At 42.9% G+C, this 12,390-nt stretch overlaps 1 protein-coding gene and 1 long non-coding RNA gene across 4 annotated transcripts in view; one reads left to right on the top strand and one right to left on the bottom strand.

Moving 5' to 3' along the window:
- Nucleotides 1-12,390, bottom strand: part of LOC132591747 (uncharacterized) — a 55,967-nt gene that overhangs the window by 15,532 nt on the left and 28,045 nt on the right. The window lies entirely within an intron of this gene.
- The window catches only part of SEPTIN9 (septin 9), a 219,895-nt gene continuing 208,599 nt past the window's right edge, over nucleotides 1,095-12,390 (top strand). Inside the window, exon 1 of the mRNA XM_035104583.3 lies at nucleotides 1,095-1,445. Within this exon, the coding sequence (XP_034960474.1) occupies nucleotides 1,424-1,445 (22 nt within the window). The 5' untranslated portion in view covers nucleotides 1,095-1,423. The remainder of the gene's footprint in view (nucleotides 1,446-12,390) is intronic.

Below are 12,390 nucleotides of genomic sequence, written 5' to 3'. Positions count from 1 at the left end.
CCTGACTACATTCAAGTTATTTTTATTATGAAAATGAATATGAATGATATGTGCATCCCTTTTCAATGGATTTTTTTAAGTCTAAAATGTGTGTGACTTGCTTTATTGTGATACTTGTTTTTTATTGCCGTGGTCTGGAACTGAACCCGCAATATCCCTGAGGCATGCCTGTATAAAAGTAAAGTAAAATAAAATAAAATAAAATAGTGCAGCCCTTTTTTCTAATCCTGGTTTTACCATATAATTCTAGCAGCCAGAAATTGGCATGCATGAATGCATAAGGAGAAAAACCCTCCCAGTAGGCTGATTTTATATATTTTAATGTTTTCCCATCTCTTCACTCTTGTTTTCCTGATTGCCAATTACTTGCAATTTACTGCAGGTGTTTTCCCTGCCCCCCCAACACACCCACAAAATCTAAAAAAGATCAGATGTCACACAAGGTGCTCAGGCACCCAAGCCTCCTTTAAATAAAATATTAGTGGTGTTATGTGGAAACTAAGGTTGTGGACACACTATAACTTTAAAGCACACTCAAAACACATTTCCCCCTCAAAGAATTCTGGGTTTGGTTGCTTGTTAAGTGTTGCTGGGAACTGTATTTCTGTGAGGGGTAAACTACAGAGTTCTTGGAGGGAAAGAACAGTGCTTCAAAGGTGCCTTCAAGGTATAGTGTGTACAATGCCTAAAGTAGCTGCCTGGCATGCCCAGTTCCCTCCAAACAATGACTGGCTGCCTACAGACACGTAGTCTCCTAAGTCTACACTACAGGATTTGAACCAAGGTGCTTACATAACCAGCAGCCTTGTGCAAGTCTCTCCTTTCAGAGGGGAAAAGAGGAGCTTTGTGTTTACCGTAAACAGCCTGGTGTTCTTTGAACTAGTGCCTGCTTGCCTCTAGACCTAACTCTGACCTGAGCTATGGGGAGGAGCAGGGAGCAGGGCACACACAGAGAAAAAGCCAGTGGGTGGGTGTGGGGACCGAGTGGGTGGGGAGTCAGAATACCTCCCCCAGAGCACACAGGTTAAACCTGCAGGGAATCTCCGAGGCCTGGAGTGGGCAGGGACATGCACCAAGCCTGATTTGCTCACAGAGGGGAAAAGGTTAAAGTGCTGCCGCAGCAGCTGAGCTCTTCCGCTAGCCGCCTCCTTCAGCTTTAGCCTAGTTGGAACAACCCCACGACTGCGCATCAGATTAGAAAAGGTGTGTTCTAATTAATGGGAGTGCTGTGGGCTCCCTCCTCAGCTGCAACTGTGTCTGTATATGCATGTAACACGTAGGAGGAGTACACTTTCCCTGCGGAGCCCTGCCTGCTGGAACAAAAGGATTATAAAGCAGACGCAGATCACCCTGGGGATTATTTGCCGGAGTAGCTTGAAGAAACTTTGCTGGCTTCCTATGTAACAGCTGGGACAAGAGCACCATGAGGAAGACATCGAACACAGGTGAGCAGAGGGGGGAAATGTTTCTTCAGGGGCTTTGCATCCATCACCTGGGCTCTCTTGCTGCATACAGAGAGAGAGAGAGCCTGGGTTGTTCCTATTTTTTAAAAAATCAGCTGTGTGGTTAACTGCTCTGGAAAGATCAAAGTTGCCTGCTGTAGGGAAATAGGGAAAGCACTGGCAGCAAAAGCTGATGTGGGAAATAGGCATATGAAGTCTGAAAACTTTGGCCAGGTCTGCTCAGAATTACATTGCATTGAATTCAGTGGGACCTACTTCTAGGTAAGTGGGGGTTAGCATTACAAACTAAATCCTTAGACCAGTTTTTTTAAGGCACATGTATATTCTGCTGCTGTATCTCTCCATAATTTATTCCAGATTACAGTTTGAATGTGAACCAATTAGTGTTTTAAAATTGTAGTTCTCTCTCCCCCCCCCAGCCCCCATACACTGCTAGTCTTGGAAGGCTTAGGCTTCAAAGCAGAGGAAGACTATGTGGGGGAAGGGAGATGGACTAAAGACTAGGAAGTGAGAGTGCTGGTGGTAGTAACTGGTGGAATCACTACTGTGACTTCTCATGGTTTTATGGGGCAGCTTCATAGGTTGCAGTGTGAGGTACTTTTTATATTATGTTTTCCACCACATGGGAACAAGAATCAAACTCATGAGAAGCAACCCTAAACTTTCAGTATAAACTGTGTACTTGTTTTAAAGTTTCTCTGCAACTCTGAGGACTAGGAGCTTGTCAAATGGATCTCCTCACTCTGGAGATGTAGGGACTGGAAATCGTGAAGTTAATTAAATGAGCATGTGTTATTTGAAACTGAAAATGGCTTGCACGCTACGGAGTCAACTGGCATAAGCTTTTTTAAAAAAGTTGGGAGAATATAAATTGGCAGGTACAAAGGAACCAGAGCAGATGTCAGGGTGTCTTGGCCTGACTCCACATTGTGCAACTGAACACTGGTGGCCTCCCTCTCTCCCTCCTAAGGAAAAACAATGTGGGTGATTTGCAGTGGCAAGCAGAGATGAAGGGCAACTTAATATTTTCACTACCTGTTACTGCTGCAAATTGCACCCCAGGCAGAGGCTACCTATGGAGTTTTAAATGCATGTTTGCTTCCTGTTTGTGGAAATAAAGAGAGGCCATTGTGGTTCACCTACATGCATTTGGATATAATACGTACTGAGGAAATTACTTAACCACAAGTAACCTCATAGAACTTTAAACAGTCATGGCTTACTCCAAAGACTTCTGGGAACTGTAGTTTGCAGAATAGGGTCGCCTAACAATTATCAGAACCTTTAACACTTCCCAGGATTCTTTGCAGGAAGCAATGGTTGTTTAAAGTAGTATGATACTGTTTTGAATGTATAGTGCAGATGGGGCCTTAGAGGTCAGATGAATGTCCAGGACAGCCAATGTAGGTGAAAGAAGCTCTACATCTCTATGCCTGCTGACTTTACGTCTTGTTTGTTCAGCAATAAAATTGGACCAAAGGCTAAAGTGAAGTTAGGTCTCCATACAGGAAATAGGAATCTTTTTCATCTCAGCGAGGTACTTGCAAAATTCCACAATGGTCAGCAAAGTGCTCATATTTCTCTTCTGCTGTGAGTAAGGGTCCAGGCTATCAATGTTAGCTGCCCTGAACTGTATGTGACCTATGAAGTTTCCTAGAAATAAATCCCACATGGCTATAGCAAACAAGACTGTGTGAAGGCCCAGGTGGTTGCTAGGGGCAACGCCAACATCTTTGCCCAAATGGTAGCAGAGCTCTTCATTTTGAGTTGTTATGAGACCAGTAGCCAATGAATCAATGGCCTGTTTTTCTCTCCAGCTTATTAGCAATGCAAGGAATTTTTATTTTGTTGGTTGGAAATTTATATTAGTGGCCATTATTCATCAGACTGACACAGACAGAAGGCGATGTAGATAGTTTTTTCTCACTAGACTTCATTTCCTGAGTGTTTTTGGATGCTCAGAAGTCTGCTGGTTAGCAGAAGAGAGCATGTTGTAATACAGCCACAGATTTATCACACACTTTGGCAAAGAGTGCACTATGATCTCACAACTATTTGCAGAGCCAGAAACTACAGTAACTCTCCAGCGAAATGAATGGCTCTCTGAAGGGGAGGAGAGAGGCTCCTAAAATTCTAGTGCTGTGTTTCTTGAACTTCTAAGAGACAAGGCATTCATGTACATAGGAGTAAGATCTATCAGCTCTCAAATGAGCTTGCCCCTATGTGAGCTGCTGTTCTGAGCATGCATCATTTGAGTGCATTCTAGTGCAACTGCATCTAGTCAGGGTGCTTTGCTATTTATTTTTTCATTATAACCCAGGCATCCCCAAACTCCAGCCCTCCAGATGTTTTGGACTACAATTCCCATCTTCCTGTTAGCTAGGGATCATGGGAGTTGTAGGCCAAAACATCTGGAGGACCACAGTTTGGGGGTGCCTGTTATGACCACTCAGGTCTTGGCTTGGTGGCAGTCCATAATACATGTACAATAAAACTAGACAGAGCCAGTTTGCATTGACCTATAATGTGGAACTCAACAAAATGGAACCACCATCACATAGAATCATAGAATTGCAGAATTGGAAAGGATCCCAAGGGTCATCAAGTTCAACCCCCTGAGATGCAGCAATCACAACTAAATCATGTGGAGACTTTCATCAAGGATTATTTCATTTGTATCCCACTGTTCCTCAGATGAGTTTTGTGTGGTGTGCTATCACTCTTTCCTCCACTGTTAATATTTGCTGTGAAGTAGGCTAAGCTGACAGATGCTGACTGGTTCAGGGTGGCACTGGAGCTTCATGGCTAAGTGGGGATTTGAACTTGGGTCTTCCTGGTCCTAGTCCAACCCTGTAACCACTGCACCACTCTGCCTTTCTCATTAGTACATCTTGGACATGTCCTATAGATTGTCAGCAAACCAATACCTGAGAACTGATAGAGCCATTCATTATCTGGACATGAAAACAAGTTGTGTATACCTGCTCTTAAATTTTGCTAGTTTTATTTATATGTTAATAATTGTTTAAAATGACTGTGTGTATACCACTCAGGGATTGTTTAGGCAGTTTATAAATTCTTCTGATAAACATAAATAAACTGTGTAGCCACTAGCTTGCAAAACACTAGCATCATCTGTCCACTTTTAAAACCTGTACATAAATCAGATCCAGTATGTATTTCCTGACATGGGACCAACTCAGAGCAGTCGAGCCTTTGAACCATGCAGTGAACAATCCTCTATTAACAGAATTTGGAATTTGTTCTTGCAAAGATACTTAGTCACAGGAATTCTCCTGAATTATTGTACAGTCTGAACTCACAGTATTCCAGTTTAATTATGTTGCAAGAGACAATTAGTTCTGAAAAACTAGGAGAATCCTAATAATAAAGTAATATGTGATCTGAAAGCCGGGTTATCTATTAGACTGGCAAATAAAGATTGGTTTGGCATATACCAATAATAGAACCCTGTTCATTGCAGGAAGAATAATGACTGTTACTGTGAAACTGATCAGCTGTATTTATTCATTAATCCCTGGAGTGGTAATCACAACTCTGATTCTCTGAAGGCTGGGTCACATTACAGTGGACAGGCGTAACTATGCTTTTTGGTAGTCAGCAACTAAATTGTAGCAGGATTTTTATGGAGGAGGACTTCCACTCTTCCGGATACATTAATCCACACCTGATTTTGCCAAGCAAGGAACTGGGAACTGGGTCTGATTTATGTAGAGGTCTTGCAAGTGTACCTTGGTCAATCAATAACGCGAGATGAGCGCCACAACCCCAGAGTCGGTCGCGACTGGGCCTAATGGTCAGGGGTCCCTTTACCTTTACCTTGGAAGTATACAGCATGGCCAAATGGCCTAGGATGTATTTAAAAGGACATGGATAAATTCCTTGCCAGTGTTTCAAAGCACAGAGCACATAATTGTTAAGTAAAAGGTAAATATGACCATTAGGTCCAGTCGTGACCGACTCTGGGGTTGCGGTGCTAATCTTGCGTTATTGGCCAAGGGAGCTGGCGTACAGCTTCCAGGTCATGTGGCCAGCATGACAAAGCCGCTTCTGGCGAACCAGAGCAGCGCACGGAAACACCGTTTACCTTCCCGCTGTACCGGTACCTATTTATCTACTTGCACTTTGATGTGCTTTCAAACTGCTAGGTTGGCAGGAGCTGGGACCGAGCAACGGGAGTTCACCCCATCATGGGGATTTGAACCGCTTACCATCTGATCGGCAAGCCCTAGGCTCTGTGGTTTAATCCACAGCGCCACCCGCGTTGAGTAGGGTACAGGAATAACATACCACAGATGGCCACCAGAAGAAGTGTCCTAAGAACCTAGTCCAGGTATCCACAAACTTCGGCCCTCCAGATGTTTTGGACTACAATTCCCATCATCCCTGACCACTTGTCCTGTTAGCAAGGGATCATGGGAGATGTAGGCCAAAACATCTGGAGGGCTGCAGTTTGGGGATGCCTGACCTAGTCTCTTGAGGATTATGATTCATAACCTTGATAATGTGGGTGAAGGAGGCTATTCCAGGTATTTGGATATTTACAAAAGTCTTCCGAAATCAGCACATTTGAAAATATGACCACCATGGGCCACTGTTTTCCTGAATTTTTACATCAGTAAATATTGGGTATAATGAAACCAAGAATGGTATAAAAGGCTAGCAAGTTTCCTTCTGATTCTGACTCATGAAGGATTTGGGGTGAGCTGCTTCCTTCATCTCGCTTAGCATATATCCACTTCCACTTTGGTTCTCAACAGCTCTACTACCTATTCAGAGGCTCTGCTTGTGACGTTTACTTTTTCTGCTAGACATAGCACTGTAAAATTCTTGCTTCACTTCATTCATCTAACCCTTTAGGTTATCGGTGTAATTGGTGGGTCCCAGATTCCTCCTCAAAGTTGCTCATAGCCCATGCACATTTTGTGACAACTTGAAAATCTGCTCAGTGCATTATTGGGTTATTTAAACAATAGTTCTTCCAAATAGAGGGCTTTGCAAGTATCAAGCCAAAGAGTCTGTAGCTCATTGGTAGAAAACAGGCTTTGCAAGTACAGGGTCTCTGGCATCTCCAACACAGGCATATAATGTAACAGGGTTGAAAAAGATGCCGGGGAGCTGATTTTGGACAGCCACTTGCTGCTTACAGTAAATCCAGGGATAGATGGACCAAAGGTCTAACTCACTATATAAAGCAGTTTCATATATTCATATTTGGCATGCCTGGCAACCACAAACCACACGGGGACTGTGCTACACTAGATGGCAGCAGGCTAAATGCAACATTCCAAGCTGACATTGTAACATAACTAACCCCACCCCCATTAGTCGGGACCTCTTTTTTTCTTTGGAGGTACCTTCTCCCCTACTTCTGGTTTAGCGCTACAGTGCTTAAGCAGATATGGGCAACAATGCCATCTGGATGCATACCAAGAACACTAAGCAGAGACAGTTCTGGAGCCATACCCTGAAGAACTCCAGCTGTTGCCTCCCCACTGTTTGACAATGATCCCTTCATAATTCATTATTGTGCAACAATTGCTACTGATATGGAATCTGAAACAACTGCTAAATGATGCAAAAAAATAAAAAAGTGATTGCAAAATTAACAACTGCTTGTTTTTCTTGATGGATTTCCTCACTAAAAATAGTCAATCAGAACAGCTGGACCTTGCCAACCACAACAGTTGCCCCTTGCAACACAGTAGGCCGCTAGATGCCAAAGATGAATGAAACCTCTATTCAGATTAATGAGGAATATTTTGATATGAAGTTAGCTTTATGTTTTACATTAACTGTCCATGGCTTGGTGAAGAAAGTATTACCACTGTGCCAATGCCATCTTACTCATCACTCTGGCAAGGAGCCTGCAGAAGCCTGTCTTGGCCAGTTAAATTGCCAGAAGTTGAGCAATCATTATACATTTATCCCATTTTATTGTTTCTAATAAAAATACATTTTCCTGTCTTGATTATTGTGTTGATTGAAATTCTAATAATAATGTCCAGCTCAAGAAACAAGTTAGTTGGGCTTTGAGTCCTAGTTAACTGCTGTTAGAGGCAGAATGCTTAGTGTACATTAAACGCAATAAAAAGAAAGAAAGCACTAATTTTCACCTAATCCTTGAGGCCAAATGTAGAATAAACCCAATGGCCAAGCCTATAAGGCCTTGCTAAAAGAGCTTTTGTGTCAGTGGGGAAATCTTCACTGATTATGGCAATAACTCAAACTCTGAAGGGAACAAATAAAATAACATTTTTACTGAGAGCTGCCTTTCACTCATCAGGAGAGAAATTGGACTGTCAAATCTCCTGAGAACATTTATTAAGTATGAGGGCAAGGGATAAGACTTTTCTTTATTTGTCGTCGTAGACTTTCTCCCATGCCCCACCTTATGCATTGTCTGCAGTCTATATCAGACCTAATATGTGATTCCATAGGAGAACAATGGAAGAGTGACAATCTTCCTTTGCAAGACATGTTGGGCAATTCTTCTTCCACAATGCTAGTACTTGGAAAATACCGGGAACCATTGATCCTCCCTAATTTAGGCATTTCTAAATTGGGAAATTTAAATGTGTGGGTTGATGTAGCAGGGGAGGAGCATATAGTGGATGAAAACCGCTTCTAGGACTTGCCATGAAAGCTCACCTTGCAGAAATATTTTAATTGTTGGGAAGGAAGTTTAAAATTAGGTTGGCACCTGAGCCACAAACTCTGCAAGTCTGCCAGACCTCAGTTCAGCTTCTGATTTATTTTTGCTTCAGCTTGCAAAATCCAACCTGTGATTTGTTGTTTGGGCATTTTTCGTCTATCTTTAAGAATTTAGCTTGCTCCAATCTAGACACCCTCGACATACGAGATTCTGTTTGCTTTCAAAGAATCAAGCTTTATCCTTGAAATCATAGGAAGAGAGCAGGCAAGGCAGTGAGGGAAGGCTTCTTTTAATCTGGGAGTGGCCACTAGCTGTTATCCAGAGAAAGAGCTTTATGTTTTCCCTTTAGCGAGAAAGAAGAAATTCCTGTGGCCTAGTTTTGTAAAGTCACATGGACTAGAACAGCCTGAGTTTGCAGCTGGAATTGACCACAACATATTAAAGGTCAGCTCTCTTCTCCTCTCTTTCCACACATCACTTCTCTCTCTTCCAATCCCTCCACTAAAAAGCACCCATTCTCTGCCGTGGAAAACACTGTGCCCTTGTTTCAAGTAACTGCATCTCTTGATGAGTTGATAGCATAGTTACATTTTTCAGCCAATAAACAAAAGCCACCGTGCTTGGTCATGTTTGCCTGGAGACTTTAGGATTATGAAATCTAACCAATTCACATGGATCACCTATCAGCTTCCTACATGAGTCATTTCCTTTCTTGTGGCTGAACAGCCAGTCTGGTTTCGACATCCTTGCTCTGTTCTTGACTTCTGACCTTTCAGTGGGTAAGACCCTCTACCATTGGGTCAGAAACCTTCCAGTTGTGGGGATCCACCTCCCTTGTTGCTTCACCACATCCTTGGCTCTTAAGAAGATGGGCTCCTTTATTTATTCAATACCTTTGTTGGCTTCTCCTTGCATACCACTGATTGTCGTTTACTGACACTGATTAGTACTCATTTTCCAGCTCTCGTCCAAGCATTTGTGCTGTTCATTTTGCAATTCTAGGATTTCTCAGGGTCTCTGTTTCAGAACGGGAGAGGAAATTTGCCCTTCTTGAATTCATTCAAGATTTTGGTGGTTAAGAAGCAGTGCATGCTAAGAACATATGGTGCAACTATTTTTTCTCTTTTTCTTTTTTCATACTAGCTCTAGCAATATTTATTGATGCATGATGAACAGGTTTGTTTGTTTGTTTGTTTTTATTGAAGCAAAAGGATTTGGGGCTTTGTATACACAGCCAGAACATACAGAGGTAGGGCACTTTATTCGTTTTAGCTACTCATTGTGCGGAGCAGCCAGGGGGTTAATCTATTCTATACCTTATCATGGTCTTTAAAAAAGAGAGGTGGTGGTGACTGCTCCTTCTGATTACTAAAACAGTGCTCCTGTCTCTCTTTTAATCATTGAAGGTCCATGCCATGGGTGAGAGTATTGCTGTCAAGCCTCAAGTACCCAGCAGCTGAGATGCATATTATGCACATGTGGCAATCAAGGGGCAGAGTCAAGTTATGCCATTCCCAAAACCAGCCAGCACAGATTGTGAAAGCACAAAATCAGTTACTGCTTTACACAGCTTTCTGCTGATGTACGCATCTACTTTAATATTCACAAATGGTGCCTCTTACAAACATACATGACTTTCAATCTAGTATGATTATATATATATATATATATATATATATATATATATATATATATATATACACACATGGTGCCAACTCCCTGGAGCCTTGGGTGTCTGAGCACCCACAAAATTCCCCATGAAGGGGCTGGGCATCCACAGATTTCAGTGTCAGGGCCATGCACGCTGCATGGCACCCACAGCCCTGGGCACCCACGGTTGCGGGGCCAAGCTGGCACGCCTGTCCCCAGGGCTAAGGCACACCAGGGGATATTCAGTGGGCAAGGGATTGTATGCTGTGTTCACACTTCCTTCCTTTTCCCTCCTTATCTCTTTAGAACCTCACAGGGCTGGTGGCTTGGTGTAGACACAAGGGTGGGATTGCAGTGCAGGCATTGGACAGCGCTTTCCCCGATAATTGGTGGCAGTGCAATGGGTGTACTGAGCTCTGCAGAGACTGAGAGCCAGTTCAAGCACTTATCAGAATGGACAATTTGTGCACAATGTGAGGAAAACAGGACTTCCACTACGGGCCCCTCCACATCTTTTTAAATGGGTACATTCTGCAGCATGTCATTGATGCAAAAATAGTGCATCAGTGGTGCGATTATGTTGAACCATCCAGACATCATTCTACTTTATTATGCTGTTGGATCATTGGATGGGCATTCTGTTGCTATAGCACAACAGAAGGGGGCAGGGGAGGGGAAATTGACACTTGACAGGATTTTAGCAGGAAACTATGAGACATGCACCTATTGAGAAAGAAGCAGTAAGACTGCTCCAAAGCTTTTGTAGGCACAAGTGGAATTGAAAATGTGATCACGTTTAACTGCCCCGATAAACATCAAGAGCACACATCCTGATCTATTCAGGATGCGCACCCCCTATACCTTTAGCGTAAAATGTGAAATGGGTTGTACATAGGCATATATAGGAAGCTACCTTGCACCAACTCAGACCACTGACCTACCGGTATATTGTCAACACTGATTGGCAGAGGCTCTCCAGGGTTTCAGGAAGGGGTCAATCTCGGCAATCTTCAGGTGCTGGGGACTGAGCTTGGGATCTCTGGCACACAGAGCATGCGCTGCTCTGCCACTGAACTATGGCCCTTTACCTGCAAAATTTCTCTGTGAGCCTTCCTCTTCAAAAATTAAGAGGCAAGGTGGAACAACTCATTATGGCATACATAAGATGAGGGAACATGGTAGTTCATGGTTTTCATCCTATCTAGGTAGAAATTGGCCTGAGGGCTGCCATCTGCACCCCTTTTTATATTTGATATTGCTGCAGATATGGCCCAGCATTTCAGGTGCTATGTAGCCATTGCTGCAGGGTATCTATCTGAATTTTTATTCAGAGTTGCCAAAGCAAATTTAAACACCGTCATAAGACTGTCAAAATTAATTAAAGAAAGCCCAAGTTGTTAATGATTCTCAAAGGGGTACAATTTGAATTTTGATTCTTTCTCAAACAAGTGTATACCGGTACATATGTATAAAAGCTTTTAATTTCACTCACAGCTTTGTAAAGCACACCACATCTCTGGTATATACTTGCAAGTAAAATGGAAACTGGAAAGCCATGCCATTTTTATGTCTGAAGAGATGACTAATCCCTTGCTCAGAAAATTGTTCCTTCCTTCTGCCCAGCTCAGTGCTCTTTGTCCTTTATGAACCCAGCAAAACTTGGCACGTGATATAAGCAAGTGAGACTGCAAAGACCTTTCCACGACTAGCTCAGAAATACTGAGCAGCAAAACGAATGACAAACATGCCCCTTTCTCTTGCAGTTTACCTTTTGCCCACTTTTAGCAAGCTGTGCCCTCACTAGAGCTCTACTTGAGCTGTGATTTTGAATTCGTGAAGGTCCGGTTCTGAAGTGCATTTCACAATATGGTTCATCACATGTTACACTGAATGCAGGTACATAGGAGCCAATTCCTAGGGGCCGAGGACCCTATAAAATATTTGAGGGGGTCACCCACCAAAGTTGATGGGCATTGATTCAAATGGTTGTCCCTACATGCATACAAGTGTTTGTGAGAAACATTTTCCAAAGATAAAACAGGATTGACAACAGTGAGCGGGGTAAGGGAAGCAATGGCTTTGGGAAGGAGGCGTAAGACTCTGGCATGGTCCTAGAGCCCTCCCACCTCCTCCCCAAAGCTGGACAAGCACTTACTAGGCTTTGTGAGGGAGCCAGGAGGACTCTTTGATTAGGTTATCCACACCTTTTCCACCCTGCACATGACCCAGGTGAATGAAGAAGAAAGTGGTGATTGTGATCACGGTGTACGCCTTGGGCAGGTGTGGATACACCCCCTCTGCTGGTATCACCTTCATTTGGACACACTGCAGTGTAATGCAGAATCAATATGTAATGAATTTTTATTTTTGGATTGAAACTATATTCTGAAGAAGTGCTTTATTGGGGGGGAGTGTAATAGATCTAGCTTGTATGTGGATTACATTGGGGGGGGGGGACAACTACTCTGTCTCAATTGATCCTAAAATAAAATGTTGTGTGCACACAGCCATAGTTACTGAACTATTTCTACTTTGTTTTACAAGTTACATTGGGATGAAAGTAAACAAACTCTTTCTTCACTTATTGTCTTGCTTTGAGGA

Source organism: Zootoca vivipara, chromosome 2 (assembly GCF_965207765.1).
Source record: "Zootoca vivipara chromosome 2, rZooViv2.hap1.1, whole genome shotgun sequence".
Lineage (NCBI taxonomy): Eukaryota > Metazoa > Chordata > Lepidosauria > Squamata > Lacertidae > Zootoca > Zootoca vivipara.
The sequence above is the reverse complement of the archived record's forward strand: the minus strand, read 5'-3'. Positions and strand labels throughout refer to the sequence as shown.